This window comes from Hippocampus comes, unplaced genomic scaffold (assembly GCF_001891065.2).
Source record: "Hippocampus comes isolate QL1 unplaced genomic scaffold, H_comes_QL1_v1.1 scaffold57, whole genome shotgun sequence".
NCBI classification, from domain to species: Eukaryota; Metazoa; Chordata; class Actinopteri; order Syngnathiformes; family Syngnathidae; genus Hippocampus; species Hippocampus comes.
The window spans coordinates 1,508,502-1,534,620 of record NW_017805039.1 but is presented as its reverse complement, the minus strand read 5'-3'; the positions used below and the strand labels follow the sequence as shown (position 1 = coordinate 1,534,620).

The 26,119-nt window shown below is 42.4% G+C and overlaps 1 protein-coding gene and 1 long non-coding RNA gene across 3 annotated transcripts; one reads left to right on the top strand and one right to left on the bottom strand.

Annotated features, from left to right (window-relative positions):
• Window positions 1-2,030: 2,030 nt before the first annotated feature.
• Window positions 2,031-22,760, bottom strand: LOC109512490 (uncharacterized). The gene is made up of 3 exons (XR_002167541.1): window positions 22,685-22,760; window positions 19,824-20,030; window positions 2,031-2,293 (listed from the first exon to the last, which is right to left on the bottom strand). It is a non-coding gene; the product is annotated as an uncharacterized LOC109512490 (long non-coding RNA).
• On the top strand, window positions 22,206-26,114 carry adad2 (adenosine deaminase domain containing 2). 2 transcript variants are annotated; one of them, XM_019864215.1, is made up of 12 exons: window positions 22,206-22,341; window positions 22,696-22,782; window positions 22,999-23,107; window positions 23,190-23,307; window positions 23,413-23,472; window positions 24,217-24,336; window positions 24,458-24,608; window positions 24,691-24,861; window positions 24,949-25,163; window positions 25,236-25,467; window positions 25,579-25,711; window positions 25,839-26,114. In XM_019864215.1, the coding sequence occupies exons 2-12, from the start codon at window positions 22,700-22,702 to the stop codon at window positions 25,947-25,949; spliced, it is 1,503 nt and encodes a 500-aa protein (XP_019719774.1). In that variant the 5' UTR covers window positions 22,206-22,341; window positions 22,696-22,699; the 3' UTR covers window positions 25,950-26,114. The 2 variants fall into 2 exon arrangements, with proteins under 2 accessions (XP_019719774.1, XP_019719775.1); XM_019864216.1 differs by lacking the exon at window positions 23,413-23,472 and having other exon boundaries at window positions 24,220-24,336; window positions 25,839-26,113.
• The last annotated feature ends 5 nt before the right edge of the window (window positions 26,115-26,119 follow it).

Genomic DNA, 26,119 nt, shown 5'->3' with positions numbered 1-26,119 from the left:
ACAACATTTGAATTTTAATCATTTTATCAGGTTAGGATGTTCTCCCCGAGTCTCTGATTGGAAAGTTGACATGTTGGACCTCTTGACCTGACAGCAACTGGTGGGGTGTGAATACTGTGTAGTGCTCATGGTTGGAGAGCTGAATGACATCCCATTAATAGACTTTGGCACACTGCACACCAAACAACATGGCTGAGCCTGATCAGGTCGAAAAAATTAGAGTTGGTGACTCACATTCACATATCGACAGAGATGCCGCAACGGAAAAACTGCGACCACCACATCGTGTTTTGACACTCCGAATACAGAATATTGTGCTGTATTATTTTCTATTCAACCATAAAAACAGGGTGTGATTGTCAAGGAAGAAGGAATTACCACAACGAGAGAATAAAGGTGAGTGTTGATGTTTTCAACGGCTGTTGACGATAACTGAATATATATTTATTTAACAGTTAGCTCCGACCAAGCACTTTTGAGTCACTCCATGACCGATGACATACGCTAAAACATTGGGACTTAATATCTGACTCTGCCTCATAGATGTTTTAAATTGTTAACTTGGCCCTTTTATCCTTATATTCATATCCTTAAATAGATGTGTTCATGTAAGATTATGACTATGACTAATAATATGACATAATTTTTTTCTCCATAATTTATCTGCTTCAATTCTTCCTTCACAATAATAACATAATAATAATAATAGTGATGCAATAATTCAATATGTCTTCTTCCTCTCAGAATTAAGACAACAGATTCCAGAAAAGTGACATTTGTCCTAATCATCTGAACCACTGAGTTTAGTCAGGATTGCTATCAAAGCACTGCACTCTTCTATGTTCCATTTTCTTACCAGACTAGAGGACCTTTTACACGCATTCATCCTTCCAGTGCACAACTCCGACCTGGTGTTCTCTCCCTTGGGATGCCATTCTAATTAACCCAAAGAGGTCTCGAATCGAGTGTAGCGGGCCGGCACCACTGTTTGAGAAAGACTCGTCTATGTCTATGTCAGGGTGTGTGTGTGTGTGTGTGTGTGTGTGTGTGTGTGTGTGTGTGTGTGTGTCACAAAGACCGAGGTGATTTCATGACTCCACTGGGTTCAGGAGGGGTAATAAATTACATGAGCACAGCAGCTGGGGGTCTGTGTGTGTGTGTGTGTGTGTGTGTGTGTGTGTGTGTGTGTGTGTGTATACGCACAAACTGTACGTGCGTGTGCGCCAAACAAGTATTTCCAAATACAATGTTTCGATTTGGGCTGGGGAGAAAATGGCCGATGCATTTGTCAGTTAGCAGGTCTGATAGTGTGTTAGAAAGGTCATGAGAAAGAAATACTCTCCATGCTTGAAGTCCCTATAAAGTGAAAATGTTTTGTAAATTTGACTCACCACAGAGCAGACTGCCACTAACAATTCTGAGAAAATCGAAAGGTGAAAAAAAAAAATCACCAGGTATTTAAAAAGAGGCCTCGAAATCATGACAAATCAAGTCGTTGTCTCTGTTATCAAATGCTGTGCGCTTGTTCACCATGTGCGCTGTATAATAGTATAATAGTATACCTCCACAATTTACCACTACATAATTTCCAGTCCTTGCAAATTTTTTCAGCAATTACCTTCAAATACATGTAATGTATTGAGAAACAAATCCCTGAATTCACCTTACAGGGTCTGAAAGAATATATGAACTGGGTTTCAAAAATAGCACCGACAGCAATCATTTTCTCCCAAAACTCTGTATGAAGTGCTTTTTTTTTGTCTGATGGTGGAAGAGTTGGGTCAAAGGTATGCAAGCAATGCAAAAAATATATATATACATATAGGATTGTCTCCAACTATGCCATTTTGCCACATTCCCGCGGCATCTCGTGCTGTAGATGCGTCACTCTGCAAGGTGAGAATTTCTTGTTGCCATGGTGATTCCAGTTTGGCCTACTAGCTCATTCAGTCATTATTTCTGATGACTTACGTCGAATAAAGATATATCTAACGTTTCTTTATGTACAGTAAGTAGTAGCATTCCGACTATTTCGAGTAAGATAAGACTTTTGATTTGCATATGTGGGTAGAAGTGCGTGTGTTTATAATTCAAGACTGCGCTGTGTGAACTCAATCGAGGTATTGTGCCTGAGACACAGGAGTGGTTTCATTTACCTTCTGGGCACTTGTCCACGGCTGATGAGTCTGGCTGGCTGACAGACTGGAAGGAGCCACAGCAGCTGGATGGGCAGCTCCACGTCAATATTCCCAAATTTGGTCGCGTCCCATTTGGCTTTTTGATGAGCATCTCTCTGCATTTAGAAAGTGACATAAATCCATGATGATTGTGGAGTGCACAGAAAAAGTCTACACACCGTTGTTCAAATGCCAGGTTTTGTGATGACGGAAAAAAAAATGATGACGAAAATCATTTCATAACTTTTTTTCCACCGTGCAATTAAATTGACAAAAAAAATTTGGAGGAACACTCAGCTGAGATAATGTTGGATATACCTGACTGTCGCGATATGTGGTTGGCATAGACACATTAACAAAAATGTTTTTTTTTTCTCTTACGGCACACTGCTAATCACGTTCAAACGTATGCTAAATTGGAGCCAGCACATACCTGACACAATGTCAAGTGCTTCAGATGAACCACCAATAAAGTTCAGATGTTCAAGTATGTTTTTTCAGATTTCATTTTTTGCTTCCCAACAGAAGCCTGAAGTTTTTTTGTTTTTTTTCCAACTATGACTGCTATTTGAACCTGTTGGTCTTTTGATATCCATTGTATGTCAGTATGTTGTCAGGATTCTTTATCAGGTTGATCTCCTGATGGCCATCTGGGGAATTTCATATTTAGCTTTCTTAGTTCCAATATGGTCAAACCACTTCTAATCTTGAATAAAATGACTACAATTTGAACTACCGGTAATTGTATAAACCAGAGGTCAATGTGCTAACCAGTCCATGGTGCCGCCTTGTAAAACAACGTCAGATACAATGGATAAGTTTCGACATCCAAATCTAAATAATCCGTGCATCATATTTGAATAATCAAATACCTTAATACACTGTAATATATTCACATTCCAAATCAAAGCAATATGTGAACAAAAATCTTACTCTATCTACCCATTTCATCTGTGTATTTTACCCGCGATGTCTGTGTTTGTCTTGCCATTGTTTCCTTTTCACTGTGCGTGTGTGTCCCCTGATAAACACACACACAGGCACACCTACACGGACACATGCAAAGTGCTGACATAGGGTAAAAAAAAAAAAAAAGGAGCAATAGGCAGAAGAATGCTGAGTCAAGAGGACCGTCGCTGTTCACCACCCCAATAAATGTACAGAGCATGTGGCCTCATCAATAATAGAAAGTCCTCCTTAAAGTGTCACTTGTGTGTGTCTGAAGAAATGTGTGTCACGTTGGTGTGTTTATCTCGACATCTTGCATATGTATGCATTATGTATGTGTGTGAGACGACGGTTTGGCTAATGGTGTTGAAAGATCACATTAACCTTCAGGTGGAGCCGCTCGTGTCGCTTATCAGACCACGCAGCTGCGCCTCCCACAATGTTTTGATGCGCATGCGCAGTTGTGCGTGCGTGCACATGCGTCAGTCGAAATGACGTCCAGCAATCTAATTACAAAGAACATGAAAGAATTCAACAGTTCGTCATGACTCAAAGCTGCAATTCAACCCATTGTGCAGAATTATAACACAGTCATGTAACGTAGGCAAAAAGGAAGAATAGTAATTCTACTACAATTGTAGATGACTCAGTAACATGCTGTAATATTAGTCATTTTTTTTGTACAGGATAAAGAATAGATGCCTGTGTGGATTGTTATATTATGTGTTGACGTGTTCGTAGTCAAATATCCGTTGCTCAAAGGGTTCTAAAACCGCCCCAATCGATGCTAACTGTTAGCATGTGAATGGTATGATTAGTTGCTAGCATTAAGCTAGCAGGCCATTGTTCTGTTTCACAATGCTGCCTGCACCGAAGTCAGGTGCGTGTACTACAAAAAAGAAAAAAAGAAACTACCAAATGCATTCCTTTTGTAATACATAAATATATTTCTCTCAAGTTTCACTCGTTTCTAAAGTGAAATGGTAAGCTGTATCAAACTATGTGGCTTGCCATCACTGCTCTAGAGGCTTTCATTAATCCTATTTGATGCCGCTGGTGATGATAGCTCATGAGCTGCATTAGAGTTATTGTTGAGCAGAATGACCTTTCTCATGTGCGACGAGGAAGGAAAAGGGAGAGAGGGCTGGGTCTTTGTCAGGGATTGATCCTCCAACGCCCACGTGTACCAGTGGGCCACACCGTGGTCCATTGAGTTTATTGACCACGGTTTGAAGAGTTCACATTCTGTGCTTTTTGCTATTTAGAGCCATCGATTCAAGTACAGCACTGAGAGGATCATTGCGTTTCAAATCGCACTGGATTTGGCGGGGTCGTCAAGGGGCCACACCTCCAGGGAACAGCCCCCAATGCCCACTCACGTATTTCTTGCACACACTCAGCATACTGTAAACACATGTGGCACGTATGTGCCCCGGCGAGCTCGACATTCATCATGCGTAAGGCCCGGACGCTATATGCATTGAAATGTCACCAAGCCCTCGACTCAATACAGTCCCAAAAAAAATCCATATCAAGCTGATTTGCATATAGTCGTCATCTCCTAGCTTCGCTTGGTTGAACTATAAAAGGAGAGCACGGTCATAATGAGAGTGACGATGGGAAGACAATATGTTGTATTATACGTTCGCATTAAAATATCGCGGCCATTCTTTCAGGCAGTTGTTTGGTTGATTTAAACAGAATTATCTTTGTTTTATGTTTAGTTTGACAGTGGACTTCAGCTGGGTGTGGCATTGAACAGCTTGAAGCCCGTTTTTATAAAAATTCAATTCTTCACTGTTTGTCAAAGTGCCGCTGATTGTGATGCAAGCTGAATCAACGCTCGCAAGACGACGGCTTATATCTCGGAAAACGTGTAAGTCGGCTCGCTCGTAATTAAAGACACTACTACTGTGTTTGCTAAAGCCTCCATCATCACAGAAATCAAATGTAGTCATCTGTTGAAGATGACGCTCATATGGGAACATGCTAATGTGATATATATATTTTTTTTCAGTCAATGGCAGGCTTTCATGTAACCAGACCTCTGTGCAGCTCTCTCTTTTGTCTCAGCCATGCAGCAGTAGTGGACAGATGGTTGGATCAAAACCTATCAAACATTTACAAGCACGCACACACACACACAGACACACACACACACACACAGAGCCGCTGATATCAGAGAGGCCTGTGCGCAAACACAAGCACACAAAAAGGCACACACCTGCAGCTGCAAGCTAGCTAGGCTCTAACAGTGTCCGAATGAAGAGTTTGATGGAGTCGTGCTGGATGTCTGATTGGTGTGATGGCTTTTCTTTTTTGCCGCACAGTTCCTTACGAACATTATCTCCGTTCGGGTGGATAGCACAAGGGGCCAAACGGCTGAGCAGTTTTCCCTGAAATTTTAGCCAAGGACGTATATTGAGTCCATCAGATTTGTTCTGCTGCATCGCGGGGTCCCCTGGGTCATGTATGTGCAACAAAATGCAGACGAAAGAGGCAAAAGATCACGAACGGAAAGGAGGAGGAGGAGGAGGAGGATGGCGGTGTCAAGGAGAGAAATGATTAGCAGGCGGGGGAGAAAGAAAGAGGAGGAAGATGGAGGTCTCATACAAGATCGTCCTTTGCGCCCAAGTTATGAGTAATAACTTGGGCTCAAATATGCTGACTCATGTGGCCCCACTCAGAATCACTGAATCATGGCAAAGTTCATTTTTTAGTATTTTCACAGATTTAATTTGTTGTAAATCATACAAATTTAAAAATCGATTCATTTTGATTCCTTAAAAATTTGTCAATTTCAAAATTAATTCAATGCAATCAGTTAAGATATGGGTATAGTTTAAATATGGCAGGCTTGGAATAAACAAGACCATTTAGTTAAAATTCATGACATTTCTTTCCATTAGGTTCCCATAAATATTTCAGTATGGCTATGTTTCACGTTTCCAGTAGATAGTAGTCATGCAACCTGTTTGTTAACAGCTCTTGAAATCGACAGGAAGTAGAAAGACTTTCCCGGCATGCCCAACTGCATTTGTAAAAGTTTGAGCCTTCTAATGGCTTTAGTTGTAGCTAATTATGTTTTATCATTAATGCTACTTCTGGCTTGTGTAATAGTAGTCGTGTGTGTTTTACTTACACTTCTTGCTCATAATTTTGTGGCCACCAAAATCTAATTTGGCGTTTAGTTTACGGGCCCACCCGATCATGAACCTATTCAAACGAATAAATCGCAGGGATGCCTTGCATCTTTAAATATGTTCAAATGTCCCGAAAAACTTCCTATATGACTAATCTATTTTGTAATGTCAGATATGAATACAGTATTGTAGCTACAGGTCAAACGCAAAAACAATAAGAAATCTCAATATCCGGTTAAGAAATTTTAAAAGCATTTCACGTGAGAATTAGCCCGAAAAAATGGATGCGACTGCTCTTTCCACTGACAAACAGTCGCACATAATTGCATGAACATGGCAAAAAAAATACAAGTTTCCCACAAAATTGAATACATGATCAGTGTGTTCTGAGCTCAGCAGCCCCAGAGATTTGGTTGCCAAGTCAACCGCGGCCACCTCAACGCAGCAACCGCCTCATCTTCACCTCTATTGTATAGTCATTTGAATCCTGCGCTCATCTTCATCCATTTGGATATTATTTGCACGAGGGATCTGTGTCGGGTGTATGTAACGTGGCGTTTACTGTTAATGTGCCTTTTGTGGCTTTGAGGAGGATACTCGGCTCAGTGTTGCGCTTTGGCAGACCACCTGGTTCCATTTTGTTTTACATGGCCGTCGTTTGCCGTCCAAAATAAATAATAGATAGCGAGGAACCACGCGTGCTTCCTTGAAAGGGGGTTAAAAATGGAATCATTTCATTCAGATATCATTATTAAATAAATACAGTTGTAGCTCGAGAAAAGCACTGCCGATGTTCTGCTTTGACTTGTGAAGTAAGATAGCTGGTGGCAGTGACTCAGCTCACTTCATTCAACAGCAACAAGCAGCATTTCAGCAGGTACAATAAGGTTACAAGTTCTGAAAAAGAGAGGCTTCAGGATATATATTACCACTGTAGTTGAAATTTACTGTCCAATTTAACGTAAAACTTATCCCAACCCCCCAAGAACACCTTACACCTTTTGCTAGCTTCATTGTAATGCTAAACAGCGTCTGTGATTTCATCCTTTAAACAACAGAAACAACTAAAGCGACAATGTTGACAGTTGAAAATAGTCTTGTATTCTTTATCCTCTGCGTAGAACAATCAATATTAGTGCCGTGAGCTGAGAGGAGTTCAGGCATCTCAATTAAAAAAAGTATTTACATACCTTGTGGCTGGATCTTACTCCAGACAACTATGCGCACATGTGATTTCGACACAAAAACCGCAGTGCTGTGGAATATTCTAGTTTTTATCACACACAACTTCTCACACACACACTTTCACTGCCACATTTCACAAACACTGAGTCACCATGGCCATTTTTTCCAGCCTGGTAATTACCCATAATGACATTGGGCATGCAGACCACTTGGGATCAAAATGCATTATTTTTCAATACGGACAGCCTGGAATGACCCCGGAGCTGATAAATAATACGCCAAACATACGTCTTAAATACTCCTTAGCCTGTGGCGTGAATGCTCCTGCGGCGTTGACATGCTTTGACTCACACTGCAGCAGGCCTCATTGTGATGCACAGCTAGGTCTAAAGTGAGCTCTGCCAAGTCGGAGGCAGCCATTTAGCCAGCAGAAACAGGCACACATTGATGCACGCACACATGCACCAAGACGAACCAAAAACAATCAGACAGGATCATTTGAAGGGGGACGTCAATGAAGTGCGTTGAAAAGTGCATGTGGTTCTAAAGTGGTAAATCGTTGGTATGAGTGCTCAAAAATTTACCCTGCAATATGAAAGTGGATTTGGAGCTTCAGCCAGCTTGGCTGATCATGTCAGGGAGTCGCATAACGGCTTCTTGCTCACGACACGTTTTCAGAAATGGCAGAAAAAAAACATTTTGTTGGTTTAATTTCACTCTCGATTTATGGGCGGGCACTCAAAGAAACAACTACATTTGTGTACACATTATGTTTCTTTGTAACGTTTGGTATGGCCCTCGGTGGACTTTAGAAAAGCCGAATGGCCCCTGAAAGAAGAAGGGTTGGTTCTGTAAAGGCAAAACTCAATGATGGGATTACCATGACAACGGTAGCGCTGACGTGGAGGTTACATCGGAGGTGTCACGCTCCATGGAGACAAACTTGATGGCACCGTTGAATCATCAAGAGACGGAACCAGAATATGTGACACTACCGATTTGCTCTTGCCCACTTCGTGTACAAGATTATTGGAGGTCCAGTAATAAGTCATCAGAACACTAACCTCCAATATCTTCAGTTGGTTCGCTGCTGCCTTTCATCCTTTTTTTTTTTTTTTTTTTTTTACCTAGTCCACATCCTTCTGTTGTCTGCGGTACTTTTACAATCGCTGTCCTCCATTTTTGCACCCACACCCTCACCATAGCAACCAACCGTGCCTCGATGTCAAGGAGGGGAAAAGAGGACAGGCGGGATGAGGAAAACGAGATGACGGATAGAAAAAGAAGTTGTCTGATTGAGGTGAAAATAACAAAGACTTTTGGTAACCGAAAAGAAATACAAATAGGTCAGTCGTAATCTAGGGTTGGGTTTTTATAAATAAATAATGCAGTGCTTCAAAGTAAAAATAGCCTCAAGGTGGAAAGCTCACCATGTTGCAGCAATACAGATAAATGTGATCAGAGTACCAGTTTGTTGGCAACAATTAGAAGAGGATGTATTGCGAAACATCGTCCTGAAAAACCCCCAGCAGTGTTACTTTATTCTGATTACTACTTCTGTCTGCTTATTCCCTTTTATCCTGACACTCTTTGTGATGAAACATCAACATGAATAGAACCAACCATAAGAATACAACAATATGACATGAAAGGAAAAAAAACTGCAAATAAATCTATTCACTGAGCTGTTTGGCACTGGGTAATACAGTGATGCCTTGAGATACGATGGACCCGCGGCGAATTTGCTTACCTCATGGAGACATGTCCAAATAGAACAATAGGAGTCCTGGGATTGACCCATGGGGCACCCCACAAGTCAAAGCCATTTGGTCTGAGACAGTAATCAATTTCACCAAGTATAAAGTGCAACAGCTTTCCTTTCTGGGTCAATTTTAGCCCTATTCCCTCCGAATTCACCCAACTCTCCAGAGGCTGCATGTCACTCTATTGTGTGTATTGGAGGCAAGTGAATATACAGGCTTGTGTGTCACAAAAAGTGATGCAAGTGATGCATACGAACAATTATTTGTCTAGAAGATGTAAAGTTTAACAATGTCACTCTTAAGGGTGTTCTAGTGTTTGGCCAACCAGCGGGACGTGTATGGAATGTCGGGTCACCGAGTGAGTGTGATAGATGATCTGATTGCTAAGAACAATGGCTAACCTCCCTATGTGATTGAACACCAACACGGCGTCTCTGGTTACTGTTACCATAGGAACACACATTAAAGCTGCATGTATGGTTTGAGAGGATAGGAGAGTTAATACCATATTATCAACGGCACTTAGCTTTCTATTTTCCATTTGCTTTCCTCTAATTTCTAGTGTGACGACAGTGTCATTAGGAGGATTTCGGGAATTGGAGATACTTATTTTTCAACTCTCAGTCTGCTGCCTAAGGGAGACAAAACTGACCTTAGCTAAGACTTAGGCTATGGCACAACTCCTCCAGGCAATTACTCTGCTCAATACAACAGTGAAACAGGAGTTCAGAACATTACAACAGTGGTTTTCCTATTTCGGTGCAGTCAAATGCCCATTACAAATCGAACGGCAATTACATGATAGTGGCATGTGGTCCTACAGTGGGAAGCCAATGCAAATGAAAAAATATCTCAGTGCGGGTGAAGAATTTCTCCCAAGTTAGCTTGGAGACTGCGGGCTGGTGGGGTGTACTGTTTGGCCTAAACAGGCACAGCTGCTGTTTATGATCCCCTGTTGTTAATGCTGCTCCATTGGGAATGCACGAGAGCAGCTGAGGGCAGTGACAAAGGCATGCACGCACACATGCAATAATATAAACAATGCCCATCAAAGATGGATGAATGACAACATACACTCATCTGCCGGAACGAAAATGTAATGTGATGAAAAATCGATGTGCATATCGGGACATCTCTAGTGCACATAGATATGCACAAAGTGAAAAGATTGCATTGTGAAACCGGTGTGTCAGACCTCTAGCAGCAATAGCCCATGTGACCTTATCAATGTGACTCACTCTCTCGCTGGGTCACATCTGCATGGACGCAGCGATAAGCGTGTAACACACAACAAAAGCGGCACATGCAAGGCGGCAAACATGGTCAGCAAATGAGAAATGAGCCTCCTAAAAGACACGAGTCACTCTAATTGGACCTTGTCTTGTAAACAAGACACTCGTGTGACTGATGGCGTGAAGCCAGTGTCATCTTGCAGCGCATTATTAACAAAAAAAAAAAAAAAACGCCCGGCAGAGTGGGTTAACTCAATAATGATGACTGATAATGAGCATGGTGTTGTCTTGGAAACAAAGCCATCTGCAAGCCTGATTTGATAAAGTAAGTGCCCTCGGAAAGCAGCTCATGTGTGATTCACAGTCTGTAAAAATACATGATGGAGGTGCTTTCAGGTGATAAAAACGCTACTTATTGTGCAAATATCTATATTGATATATAGATACCTATATTGATATATAGATACAGTATATGTACACACACACACACACACACACACACACACACAGCACAAAGAAGACTATTACCTCAACTACAGCAGGATGCTGTAGTAGTGTAATGGTCACGTTTCGCTGAGGATAAAGAATATATGCCTGTGAGTATTGTTAAATTACATGCCTACGTGTTGCTCCACCGTTGGTGTTCAAATATCCATTGATTCGCAAACTGAGTATACCAATGCTAATCGTTGAACGTCAATGGCCAGACGGACTTAAGATGGGAGTGACAATAAACAGCTTAGGGGGAGGAAGCTGAGGCTAGGATGTATATGCCTGATGGTGCTGATGGGAGTAAGGTGATTTATTTTTTAAAGAGGCAAAGACAGGCATGATTGCTCATCTTGGAACCTGGGGGTCCCCTTGTCCCGTGACTCTTATCCCCACTCCCATCCTCCCAACCTCTGTTGACTGACTAAAGAGAAACGCACTAAAGGCTTGCCCTGCGAATAGCGAATGGAGAATGATGTATAGATAATGTAATTAGCCACATATGTATGTGGATTCAGGGGACAGATGTTGTGCCAAAGGAGACGAGACCAATCGGCTAAATGAAAGATGACAAAATGGGTGAGATGTAAAGGAAGTAAACTCCACAGCGCAAGTTTGGCCTTGTGAGGACTTAATTGACAGAGACAGCTAACTTCCGGTAATTTAGCTGATGAAGCTTTTCAGGACTGCTGGCTGCACACAAACTCACCAACAGAGCAGCAGAGAAGCCAAGATGGAGGAGGAGGAGGGTGTGTTTTGTTAACATTTGAGCCCACAGTCAAACACACACACACATTGTCACCATCAACCTCCAAACAAGTGAGAGGAGACAAAGTGCTGATAGTGCTGTTCCCATTGCATCGCAGGCCAAGGCACACGCATGGCTGGCTGGACCGCTGACGCTAACGTGACATGCTAGCCACGAGACATGCCGACTGGTGATGAAGAGGAATGTTGTCTGACCCTCACTAGATGTAGATTTCAATCCCGCCAGTGATGTATACAGCAGTCCTTCACACAAAAATGAACAGTCAACGCTATATACACACACACACACACACACACACACACACACACACACACACACACACACACACACACAGCACAAAGAAGACTATTACCTCAACTACAGCAGGATGCTGTAGTAGTGTAATGGTCACGTTTCGCTGAGGATAAAGAATATATGCCTGTGAGTATTGTTAAATTACATGCCTACGTGTTGCTCCACCGTTGGTGTTCAAATATCCATTGATTCGCAAACTGAGTATACCAATGCTAATCGTTGAACGTCAATGGCCAGACGGACTTAAGATGGGAGTGACAATAAACAGCTTAGGGGGAGGAAGCTGAGGCTAGGATGTATATGCCTGATGGTGCTGATGGGAGTAAGGTGATTTATTTTTTAAAGAGGCAAAGACAGGCATGATTGCTCATCTTGGAACCTGGGGGTCCCCTTGTCCCGTGACTCTTATCCCCACTCCCATCCTCCCAACCTCTGTTGACTGACTAAAGAGAAACGCACTAAAGGCTTGCCCTGCGAATAGCGAATGGAGAATGATGTATAGATAATGTAATTAGCCACATATGTATGTGGATTCAGGGGACAGATGTTGTGCCAAAGGAGACGAGACCAATCGGCTAAATGAAAGATGACAAAATGGGTGAGATGTAAAGGAAGTAAACTCCACAGCGCAAGTTTGGCCTTGTGAGGACTTAATTGACAGAGACAGCTAACTTCCGGTAATTTAGCTGATGAAGCTTTTCAGGACTGCTGGCTGCACACAAACTCACCAACAGAGCAGCAGAGAAGCCAAGATGGAGGAGGAGGAGGGTGTGTTTTGTTAACATTTGAGCCCACAGTCAAACACACACACACATTGTCACCATCAACCTCCAAACAAGTGAGAGGAGACAAAGTGCTGATAGTGCTGTTCCCATTGCATCGCAGGCCAAGGCACACGCATGGCTGGCTGGACCGCTGACGCTAACGTGACATGCTAGCCACGAGACATGCCGACTGGTGATGAAGAGGAATGTTGTCTGACCCTCACTAGATGTAGATTTCAATCCCGCCAGTGATGTATACAGCAGTCCTTCACACAAAAATGAACAGTCAACGCTGTTCCGCATGGCTTCTGAACTTCAAAGGGGGTAACTCGGAAACAGGGCTGAACAATTTGGTGGTGGGGGAGAAAAAAAATCAAATTGCAATTATTTTTCCTCTCTCTCTCAATATTGTGGTTCTTTTTTTTTCGTGGTCCTCTTCCCGTGTATTTTTTTTTTAACAAATTTTGACCAATTATTTCATCTCTATTATAACAACCGATATAAGATTGATTATATATGTTTTGATTGCATAGGTTAGACTTGGGCTAAAATAAAGGCAAATGAAACACGAATGAATATTAAAGACAGTTTATCTTCTTCAGTTAGAGTTGCTAACTTACAAAACAGTCTGACTTTCATTTTTTAAGGAACGACAACACAAGCGTGTCATAAACAGAAGTCAGTAACTCATACGTGGCATTTCAACAATCATGAGAAACAAATGCCCGATCACTTCATGAAACAATGATACAGTATGTAAATACGCCATTCAAAAGCACTGGACTTATCTGGGTTCTATATAAATAAAGAACTATATATACGCTTATGTAAAAAAACGACAGCAATTCTTTCATTTTAAATTGTGGCCTCTGCGATAAAATTGCATTCTACTACATCGCGATTTGAACTGTTGATCAATTACTCAGCCCTACTTGAAAGATTTTAAGGCTAATGTGCTCGAAAAGTCACAAAAGAAACCAAATCCAGGGAAAAACAAGTTTTAGATTTAATAATAAAAATAATAATATTTACCTTATATTTGCAATTGTTTTTAGTCTTTCATGCCTTCACCGCCCTAAAATAATGCGTATTAAATAAATAATAAATAAGTATTTCTTCATTTTTTGGGGAGAAAACATGAAAAACTGGAGTAAACTTTGATTAGATTATTTATGATCAATTTTATTTCAGGGGTAGAAACCAATGATCTATTTAACTAAGAATGTCACTAATTTCAGCATCTTGAGATATTTCATGCAAAAAAAAAAAAAAACGATGTACTTTGTCAAAATCTGATTGAGGCTATTATTTTGGTAGGATGATGAAATGCAAAACAACCAGTTCTAAAACCAACCCAACCAACTTGAAAACCCGCCGCACATGGAACGACATGACCGAACACAACTAGGGCGAATTCGTTGGCGACGGCTCGACTCCTGCGAAAAACCTGCAACCTTGTATCGAATTGTCCAGAACAAAAATTTGATTTCTAATAATTTATGGTCATCTATGTACAAAATAGTTACACTTTGAATGTGGAGCATTCAATGTTGAAACAAAATGTCATGTGCGTTTCTTCACTTTGTTTCTTTTTTGTTTTTTTTAAACAGTTCACAGGTGTCTTATCAAAAGGTCCCTTTGGTCAAAACGGCTCGGCACCACCTGCGATCATTCAATTTGATCAAATCTCACCCCCGTCCACAGTGATCAACAGTAATGGAAGCATCTTCCTTTGAAGGCAATCCCTGCACCCCCCCCCCCCCCCCCCCCCCCCACCGCCATCCCCCAACCTTCTTCAATCTCAGCCTCGGTCTCAGCCGCGCTGTTGCGAGTGTGAGCGTGTACGCCATAAATAGCTTGGAGAGGATGCGGAGAAAGCGCCACGGATGAGGGACAAGGAAGCCCGACGTTGCGACTGTCTGCTGCAGCCAAACCTAATATGCTGGCAACATGTGCTGCAAGCCAGGAAAGAAAAACAAGGCGGCGTGACAGATGACCAGGACAAAATTGGATTAGAAATGCTCCAACACATATCTATTCCAATTCTGGTGTGTGTGTGTGTGTGTGTGTGTGTGTGCAGGACAAAATTGGATTAGAAATGCTCCAACACATATCTATTCCAATTCTGGTGTGTGTGTGTGTGTGTGTGTGTGTGTGTGTGTATGTGTGTGTGTTTTTCCCCCCTCAAGTATCTCTGCTGATATTACACTGATATTTCATCAGCGCTACGACCATAGTAGATTTCTGTCTTTAAATCTTGTCTCATACTTACGCCTGACAGGTCTCTGGAATTAGCTGGAAAGCAATCAGGCTCCTCCGATCAAGGAAAAGCACACGGGATAAACGAATGAAAAAGTGTGGAGAGAGAGAAATGATAGCAGTCCATATAGCTTCTCTATCAAAAGTTATTTTGCGGGCAAGCGTAATAACTTGGCCTGCCACCGGATTGCATCAGACCGTGAGGTGTGTTACTAATCGCATCTAAAATCTCAGTCTTGATAACATCTTTTTTGTATCGTTGATTCATCGAGTCCAAAATGGGTTACGGGCAAGCAGTGATCATGGAGGCTGCCTGGTAATTACACAGTCAAAGTATTTGGTGCGGCTTTCAATACCAAATGTGTCATTTTTGTATAAACACTGAACTGTTATTTGACACGTGACGAACACATATTGTCACGCTGCTAGCTTATGTTGCTTCGCAGTTTGTGTTCAAATGCCCATCGCTGAAAGACTTATAACCACTGTCGATAATAAGTGTTAGCTTGTCAATGGCGATTCCCATTTTGCGTTAGCCTTAAATGGGCGGAGGCCTTCTGAAGGTAAAGTTGAAGTGTGGGGAGAAGAGGAAGTCCAGGCCGAGTAAAAGAATGCGCTGAAGGAATGTGATGCCACATTACCACACAAACTGGCATGCAAATATTGTTCTTGCCATATTTGCATATTCAAATGATCACACTCCCCAGTTCATCATCGCACGCTCCTTCATCCAACCTTCTACGGAGCCAAACAAACCCCCCTCCTGATTTGACCTCTCTGCTCCTTTTCATGCAAACATCTCCAACTAGTGCAGATAGATGGGTGTCATATTTCGATGGCAGCGCACCGCGAGGGATCATTAATCAAACGCTGCGGAGATGTGAGCGAGTTTTGTGATGAGCAGCCTTTGTAGACTTAAGGGAGACACATGAGCGAGCACGGTCGGGCTTCGCTCCAGGATGCAAAACGGGGAGGCAGGGAGGCAAGGCGACATATTGCGCTCAGCTCATTACATTGTCACTACGAGCGCCCAATCTGGGACTCGTTGGCTTGAATGCAGCCTGATTCCACCCTGTTTGAGTGAAAGCAGGCCACGGCGCGATCTCCGCTGGGAGAAGAGGCAAGAGCATGGGTCCGGATTCATATTGAAACAGGTTTATGCTAATAATGCCACAGAGTTAGCGGAGTGCATTTTACAGTACTTCCATCTGTGCGTGTGGTCATGAATCCTTCATACATATGCATGCATGGCTGACTGCTCAAATTAGCATTGGTGCCCCCCTGTTGGTACAGTGTGTGTATTACTGTGCGCGGTGCACGACCAGGCTAAGCAAACTGGTTGTGTGTGTGCGCGTGTGTGTGTGCTTCACAGCACCACGCTGAGGGAGGCTGCCATTTGTTTGCACTTGGCCCAGAGGAAAGTGCCGCATGCCAACAACCCGCCACGCCGAGTGGGGGAGTACGAGTGAATGGAAACATAGCGGAGGAGGAGAGGGGAGATTGTTCTTTTATGCTTCACTTTTTGAGCTTCGATCGGATCAATATAGTCCAGAGGATAAAGAATATATGAATACGAATGCTGTGACAGGGAAAATATCCAATTCCGTCCATTTTTCTCTTCACATTGCCAGGGCGCACATTGCAATTGTGACTCTTAAGTGCAAAAAAAATTGGAAATGTGTCATTTGATGGTATTTAGTCGGGAATACAGCGACCGAATAGCTTATGAGACAGCGCTAAAGGCTTTACAATCAGGGAAAAAAAGACCATTTAAATAGTTGAAGCAAGCTATAAAAGAGCAACAGTAAGACAAGGGCAAACAAAAGTCAATAAAAATACACACACACACACACACACACACACACACACACACACACACACACACACACACACACACACACACGATGGTGCAAACCTCAATCTCTCATTCATTAAGACCTGAGGTGATCGGGTTACACACTCACATGCGTACACAAACACACTTACCCACAAGCAGTCAATCCCACAGGCCAGGCCGTGCCAGTTCAATTGAATTATCGCTATCGTACACCCAGCACAGAGAGTGGAGAGTCTGCCCACAATCCACACCCTCCACATGCGGCCCTGCCTGCAATGGTTGCAAAACACACGCACGCACGTACGTGAGATCATATAGCACTAGATGTCCCTCACGCAGGCTGCATCACTTTTTCGATTTCCCATGACAGACAGGGTCCCATTATGGTCATCACTTACAGTCCGTATTGATCACCTACTCGCTGGGCTCCACCATCTTGGGCCGCGCGCGCGCACGCACACACGCACACACACACACACACACACACACACACACACACGGTACAGTCATGTTTGTACTGCTGGCTTTGTAAAGACGTACACAAAGCATCCACGTCCAAATCAAAACAAGCGTCAACCTTGAAAATGTCCTCCACAGCACTTTTCTGTTCTTCATCGATTCATTTTTAACCTTAACTAAAATCCAGCGAGATCACTTGAGGCCAAGCTCTCATTTTAAATGATATTGAGATAAACAAGCAAATTGCGGCTTTCGCAGGGAACCAGAGCCCAGACCTAAATATATTATCATGATTATTAAATACTACAATACATGCTGTCACTGAAGCAAAATGTGCATTTTATTTGTTTAAAATTTTCTCCCAAACTGTTTTTTTTAATTGAAAATATATAGTTCAAACTGGTCAAAGATGGATATCAGCAAAAACAGGAGAAACGACATCAACATAAACTTTCCCAGAAAACCCCAAACTAAAATGTTTGACAAAAACACATGCTAATTTGGAACACAACATGTAACGTAACTTGCACGTGAACATTTTCAACTGGATGACGAATGTGCCTCATTATTATAACAAATCCACTCGGTCACTGTGTTTGACATTTTCAGAGCCGCCTGCCATGAGTCCTCCCACCGGAGGAGGGAAACCCTGGTTGATGTGTCACGTAACGAAAAAAAGGAGCGAAAGAAGAAAAGGTCGCTGCCTGCTTCATGCTACGGCGCGAGAAAATGAGGTCGACTGAAGATGGCGAGAAAAAGAGAAAGAGAAAGGACGCTGGCAGGAGAGAAACAGGAGGAGGAAAAAAGGAGGATGTTGCTGCCATGGTAACCAGTGGCACCTCAGAGAGGAACGGCACCGCTGTGGGGAAAGACCCAATGTGCATGAACACACACACACACACACACACACACACACGCACACGCACACACACTGTGTATCCAAAACTAAAACGCATTCATGTATGTTTCATTGATACATTCCTATTTCAGTACATGGGAGTCTTTTTTTTTCCCATTTTCATCAGTCATGAAAGATGCAACTTTTTCATGTTTAATGAATTAACCATTTCCGCCGAATCCCTTGAAAAGTCAATTTATTTTGTCCCATATTGTAGTCGTCCTTTGTCAGTGCAAATTTGCGCGCTGTGTATCCTCCCCACCTCCCACGGTGGTGATGACGATGAGGCGCTCCCCCTCCCCCAACATTTTCACATGCAACACAAATTTGTTCTGCATACGCGTGAGAGATTTCCACCGTTCTGTAATGCACGGCGATACTTCTATTGCCCCCCCCTTGCCATTCGACGAGATTGAATCCAACAGAGCCTCCAAAGTCACACCTTTTAAAGGTAGCATACACATCGTTTAGTTAAAACCTCATAATTCAACCTTGAGTCCGTTAGCTGACAGCTAAAAATAAATAATGGGAAACTCCATTGACGTGCTAACGCAAAATTGCATCTATGTCGTGCTGTTCCCATTAAGCAAAGGTTATCTAAACACAAACTATGCAGCGACACATGTAAACAGAGAATATAACAGTACTCATAGTCATACAGTTTTTATCCTCTGCAATGAGCAACTAATCGGAGCTGAGCCCTCCCTGCCCGATACTGTACAACTGTCACCTGCTTATACTGCCCCCACGTGGCCAGGACGGGTACACCTGTGGAAGTGCCAATTGATGGAGCACAACCAAGTCTTTGTTATGACTATGTTTTTAAGAAGTACAATATTATCATTCATTAAAACACACATTGCATTAACATTTTTGCAAGGAACACACATTTGCATTTATGGACAATTTAGAGTCATTCATGGTCTCAACATGAATTTTTTTTTTTTTTTGGAAGAACAGTTCTTATTCTGAGGTTAATGAGAGCCAGCCGTTGCATGAACTGATGTGATTCATTCATGTAATGGTTCTCGTAAGAGTTTACTGCAAAAGCCAAAGGCTATTTATAACTTGGCATGTGTCAGAGGACGGTATATGAGCTTCATCGCACATGGAGGCGAAGACGGTGATTTTACAGGACAGGCGTGAACGGCGCAGATGCTGTTAAAGATGTTAATGAGGAAAAAAGAGCTTTGCGGTAAGCGTTAGATATGTGTTAGCATTAGCTGCAAATTATTTCCTAAAAAGAACACCGGGGGTCGCAGTTTTTCCATTGCAGTGAGTTGGTTATGTGAGGGAAGGGTGCCAGCTGTAATTATATTTAATAAACAAAAATCATGGATTCATTTTTCCCCTGTAGCAAATTAAGAATTTCAGTCAAATTCCTGTTTTTGAGTAGATAAAGCAGAGAATAGTGTTTCCTGTGGGGAATATGCCTGGGAAAAAAATGGATTCACTCTTTTTGTTCTGACCACCATCTTTTCATGCATCACATCACAAGGAGGAAAGGAATGAAGGGAGGTCAACTGAAGGAGAGGCAGATGCTCGCGTGTGAATAATTATGATACTGATGAGATTCGACCAGAGTGGCGCGATATTCGGGGAGTACCTCACGACGCAGGAGAGGCGGGGAAAGTAGTGAACAAAGGGTGATTCTTTCTTCACGACTCGGTATGTGGGTTAGGCACGTCCGCATGTCCTCTCTCTCCTTCGTCATCCCACGAGGCGTGAGAAACTGGAGCCTCCCTCTCATCTTGAAAGATGTATGAAGCTGCATCCATAGGGTAGGCGGCCATAGTGTTCTGCATCCGACTGTCTGAAAAGATTAGCAGAGAGGAAAATAGTCAAAAGTCGAGGACTGCGGACATTATGCAGTGCTGCCTTCCGTTAAGAATATCTCAAAATAGCTTCCTCCGCTGAAATAAATGGTAATGGCATTAAGCCACCCAAAAAAAAAAAAAAAAGTAATGTTTTTAAGGAAGGAAAATAGCACTTTATAATATTAAACTTTGTAAAAACATACAATAATTACATAATTAAAGACAAATGAACAGAATGATACAGTTTTAGTCACAATTTACTCTGCTGCAAATTCTGGTGGGTGAGCCTTGGCCACCTGGGCGCAATATAAGAAAAATCCGAGAACTACTGTACTGGAGGATTAGCTCCTGTCACAATTTCTCAGTACAACAGTATTCATTGGTCGGTCTTTGCGGAGGATAAAGAATATATACCTGTGAGTATTGTTTCATGGTCTGTCTGTGTTGTTGCAGCATTTGTGTTCGGGTATCTGTTGCTTAAAGGGTAACAAGACTGCCAAACTGATGCTTGGCAATAAAACAGAAAACATTACCATCCACACATCACCACACCTAACACCACAGAGAGATTGACAGAAATCCATGTTTTTGCTATAACACCAATTAATACTGTGATATGTGTGTCAAGCGCCGGGTGTTTTTTTTTTCAAGTGTGCAACACTCGGCCTCTCACTTATAACATATGTTGAATAAAAACACCGTCACAGCTTCCAACACAAAAAGCCGTGACAACAAACGGAGCTGTCCCCTGCGCCCTCACTCATTTAAGAAATAAATGTGGGAAATCTGCGAGCCTGTAAACGTCTGCGTGGGTGTGAAATCATGAGACAGAAAGGGAGGGAGGGGGAGAAAAGAAATAGAAACGAGAGACAGGCGAAGGAGAGAAGGACACTGGGGAAGTTTCCCATTGTGCCTCAGCAGGAGTCATTTCACACACACACACACACACACACACACACACACACACACACACACACACACGCACACACACTCTACAAGGCCGCATTTGGCTCTCTTGAGGTGAGCGTAAGAGAAATAGTGTTGAATTTCACAATAATCAAGGGAACATATCACCAGTTAAAATAAGGCTTTGCGCTTATGCAGGATGTACAGTGTGTTTGTTCATGTGTCCTCATGTGTGAAGGATTCATCTTCACAAGTTGATATTCATAGAACTCCCCAGACCATTCTGTATCCGTTTGCTTATTTACTGCATCTATACATAAAACATGACAAGCATCGTCTTTTCATTTCATCTTAATTCATTGGTGCACCGATAGAGATTTGATATTTTTTCGCCAGCAAACAACATAGCATGGTGTGCACGTCCGCCTCACAGTTCTAGGCTTCTGGTTTTGAGTCACAGCTTGAGAATCCCCAATTCCCTGCATAGCACATTTCAAGAAAATATTAAGTACACTGAAAACTGGAAAGTGAGCATGAATGGTTGTGTATATGTGACCTACAATAAAGACTTTCAAACTAGAAATTCCCACGGATATCTTATTTTTTGTTTGTTTCTTGAGATGATACAGTATATCCTTTATTAACTGGAAGGACAATTTATACTTCAAGTCAAGTAAGGCCCATGACTATGCATCATCTTCAGTAGCAGAATACACTCGAAAATGTTTGAGGAGTGCTCCCAGTGTTGCATATAAATATAATTTTGATACAGAACATGCATGGATTATGCATGTAAAGTAACATGTTACAGGTTCAAATGTCAATAAAATAGTATCAATGAACAGTAAAACAGAGGGCCGATTTGCTGTGATTGCACATTGTGTACTTTTACGGTGAAATATTTCGTAGACTAACTAGAATCTGTAAAGAAATGAAAAAAATAACTAAGAAACGCTTATCACGAACGTAGCCATTTTGTTTGTGAAGAATACAGTTAAAGGTACAGAAGGGGGCGCCAGAGTTCTTGAATTGTGCGGACATAATATTAGGTACACCAGAAACAAGTTATTTCATAAAGAGATGTATCAGATTCCGCATTTGCAAAGAGAACAACCTCACTATTACTAAATAAACCACAAATGGGTTAATTGTATTATTGTTGGTTGTCGACTCCAGGACAGAATTGCTAAAAAGAATAACGAGGGTTTAAATCTGTTAAGTAAATAGCATTCTGTAAGTAAAACACGGCCTGATTGGTCCCTGGAGAATACACGTTAACGCTGAGCCAATCCGGGAGAAATTCACTCCCGGGTGTGCAATTATCTTCCTGTCTTCTTTTTCTCTTTGTTATTTGCAAATTGGCGCCATATATTGTGAATAAAGCACGACAACTCTTCAGTGGTGAGTTAATTTATATTTATATATATATATATGAATTCAATACATTTTTGCCATAAAGTATTGCAGCGTTGGAAAAAAAGAAATACAATAGTTTTTTTAATGATGTAAAATGAGATAAGATGCCAGGTAAATTAAACCAAGTTCTTATTAGTTGGTAATGTTTGTTTACAGTGTGACCCGATACCATATATATCGCCATTGCTGTTTTATATGTGCCGGTAAAGTTTTGACGCAATTTAAAAGTTCAAAAACACCAATTAAAATTAACCTCAAACATTCTCTAGTTTTGTTAGCAACTGGTATTGAGCTGAAAATACACAGAAAAGAACAAATTGTCATTTACCTTCTCAACAGCAAGATGAGTAAACAAGCACGCAGTCCGGGACGAGGAGCTCAGTGGAACTGCAACCGACTTCAGTTGCATTTTGATGAAGCTGCAGGGTACGTTTCAAGTTTACGAGATAATCCTTAATGTGCCACGATTAGTACCCTAATTTGAACCGTGCACTCATTGGCTACATAATTTGCGACACTAGTTACAGCTGACTTTAGTCCCATTGTAGTGCGTGTAATGAGACAACAATTTACTCTGAAATTTACAATCAATGGCGGGGAAATATTGGCATATTACATCGTGAAGTTTTTACTTGCCTGCAGAGATGACCAAGACGTAGCTGAAAAGGATGGTACACTTCCAATGATGATGACTTCCATCCCCATAAACGCCAATGTGCTTGATTCTGATCAATTATTGTTTGGAGTTGAGGTAAATAGAGAGAAGTACATTGAAAAATGTTTGTACACTTCTTTAAGTTCTCTGTCATTTTTTTATGACATATTTCTTTGAGGATCACATCCCAGACGACCCAGCTTTCCTGAGTGTCTCCCGCATCTCCGATGCTTATAGTTTGCTTGCGAATGAAGACATCACTGTGGTGCAGTCCTTGGACTCAGGGGTTGTAGAAGGTGCATACTTTCATACTTAGCGTAGTTGTCATGCTGTGTTATGTGTCACCGAGACTGTTACGTTAGGCCTACTTTATCAATAAACATACACTGTATTTTTTTAAGCCAATAGTACTGACCTTGAAACTGCAACAGAATCTTCATCTTCTTCACCCTTGCCAGATTCAATTTGAGCACCCGTTCAAAACTATCTCATTGCCTCGACCAGTTGCTCTGTTCTGCATCATACTGAGAGATGTTTTGATTTCCTGTTGAGAGCAAGTACATTTCAAATCATTTGGACGAGAGTCCCAACTGTCGTTGGATCAATCAACTCTCACAAAATATCCAAGTCTTTTTTCATGAAAAATGTCTCAATCCCATCTGAGGACTTTGCCAAGCCAAGCATGAGCAAAAACAGGATGTAACAGCAAACGCCACTTAACAAGAGAACATGTTCCGTGTTTGTTAAGAAGTATGATTTTGAAGTCTAACACTGATGAAATGGAAAACGTTAAAGCAAAACCCTACCTTTTCTTCACAAGTAACATTGCGGCTAACAAAAGAAGCTAACGTAAGTATCTCATTGCCTTACTCAAACTCATGACGCATGAGGCCAGCTGCTGAAGATCCAAAACAAAATCCTTTGCTCATGAAAAGCTGCGTTGATTTCTATCAAGCCTGTTGAAATGGGTGGACAATATTAAGTCAAAACGTAACAAAATAAAAGGAGTAACTAGTACTAACGACAGGCACTTTCAGTATGATGCCATGCAGTAATACTATACCACTTATCAGACATTGTTAAATTTCAGTCAGAACTGAGCCGAATTATATCTCGATAGGCAGAATTTTTAAACTACATTGTGTTGATGTGCCTAATGCTGTGGTCAGCGAGTGTTCACACGTCCTGTGGTTTAGTTTGGAACACAGATTTCCACAAAAAGCACATGATGGCAATAAGCAGTGACAAATTCGACAGCCTCTTGAAGATGTGTCCGCATTTCCTGGGCTGCAAGAGCCATATGGCGGCGTTTGTCCTTGTGAGAGGTACATTTCATTTCACATAGTGTCTGTTAAGACCATCAAAACAAAAACAACTTGGGGATGAACTAAAGCAGAGACATCCAAAAGTTAACTTTGAAGTACTTTTGTGTGCTTCTTTCCACAGAACTGACGGACACATCGGGGCGTGCATGCAAGTTCTACCAGGTGGTGGCGTTGGGAACCAGCCGCTTCAGCCGCACCAGTTGGCTTTGCTGTAACGGGACAGTGGTACACGACTGTCACGCCATGATCACTGCCCGGCGGGCACTTCAGAGGTGCGCTGGCATCATCAAAAGGCACCTTCACTCATCATACGCCCCATGCGCGAGACGCCGCAATTGTCGTCATTGTCTTCAGATTCCTCTACAAGCAGCTTCTGCTCTTCTTTGGCACTGACCCTCAAGCCAAGGAGGCGTGCATATTCGAGAGCAGCGCAGCCGGGCCGCAGCTTCAGCTCAAACCTAACACCAGCCTTCACCTTTATACCAATCAATGTCCCGAAGGAGCCGCCAAGAACTTCTACATGTGGTGCGAATGTGTGTTCAGATAATGGAAGCATTCCCTAGTATGACATACTGCTAAGTAAATGACAACCCCATCTGTCGCCGTCTTCAGGTGCTCCGCCTACAACAATTGGACCCCCCTAGAGCTGCACTATCACACCAAGAATTTACTGGTGCCCGCCGCTCACCTCAACCCAAACCACTGGGTGGCCAACGTGTGCTGCATATCGGACAGCGTCAAGCTGCATCTGTGGACCATCGTGGGCGTGCAGGGCGCTCTGCTGAGCCACTTCATCCAGCCGCTTTACATCGCAAGCATGGTGCTCGGTAACAGTCGTCACGCTGATCTGTAATGATAAAGTCTAGTTGGGATGAAGTTTTGAAGTTGTGTCGACGCAGGAGGCCAGAAGCTGTACGTTGACCAGTTGTCAGACACCAGTAAGTGTCTGGGCGACGGCTGGGAGGACATCCTGCCGCCGTTCTACAAGAAATATGACATCAGCTTCCTGTGCTGCGAAGAGGCTACGCCCATCGAGGTGTCACCACAGCATGACGTCCTCAGCATCAACTGGTGCTTCGGAGACAAAGACATTGAAGTGGTAGACAGCAGCAAAGGCTTCATTGACCACAGGTAGTATGTTAGCTTTTCAACTTTTTGAAGCACCAACCCCTGCTTGTATGGCACTGGTGTCGGCCAGAAACTTGGATGACATAATCTGATTCATTTCTTATTTTTTCAAAGTTCCTCGTCCATGAGCGGACCCAGCTTCTCTAGTAGGCTGTGCAAGAGAGCGCTCTACAGTTACTTCCGTCAAGTGGCTCAGCTGGGCGGATATGGCTATTTGCGAGACCTGCCCACCTACCACAGTGTCAAGGTGCGTTTTAAAGCATGTCTGCTGAGCTCAACAGGCCTTCATATGGATACGTGTTTTCGACCTTGTGTGTGTGTGTGTGTGTGTGTGTGTGTGTGTGTGTGTGTGTGTGCGCGCGCGCGCGCATCAGGTGGAAGCCAGCGTCTACCAGACTGTTAAGGAGCTAGTCAAGCAGCACTTCCTCAGCAATCACGGCGGCACCTGGAATGCCAAAAAGCTGGTGGATTTCTTCAGCACCTGAATGGTTTCTCCTCCACGTTTAGTTTAGCTGAATTTCGGCATTCAAGTTCTGTTTGGAAAAAAATGTTTCGATTGTCTTGGTTCTAAAGTTTACAATCTCTAAAGCACAGCATTGTTCGGCAGTGTGGTTTTGGTTGGAAAGAAATACTTCAACAGCGATTAAAAAAGGGT

Bases quoted from the DNA above. Each gene is read 5' to 3' on its own strand.
- adad2 (XM_019864215.1), top strand. From the start codon at position 22,700: ATGAGTAAACAAGCACGCAGTCCGGGACGAGGAGCTCAGTGGAACTGC. The intron at 23,473-24,216 runs CAATTTGAGCAC...TAGTTTGGAACA, and splicing joins TTCTTCACCCTTGCCAGATT to CAGATTTCCACAAAAAGCAC. The intron at 24,337-24,457 runs GTACATTTCATT...TTCTTTCCACAG, and splicing joins GGCGTTTGTCCTTGTGAGAG to AACTGACGGACACATCGGGG.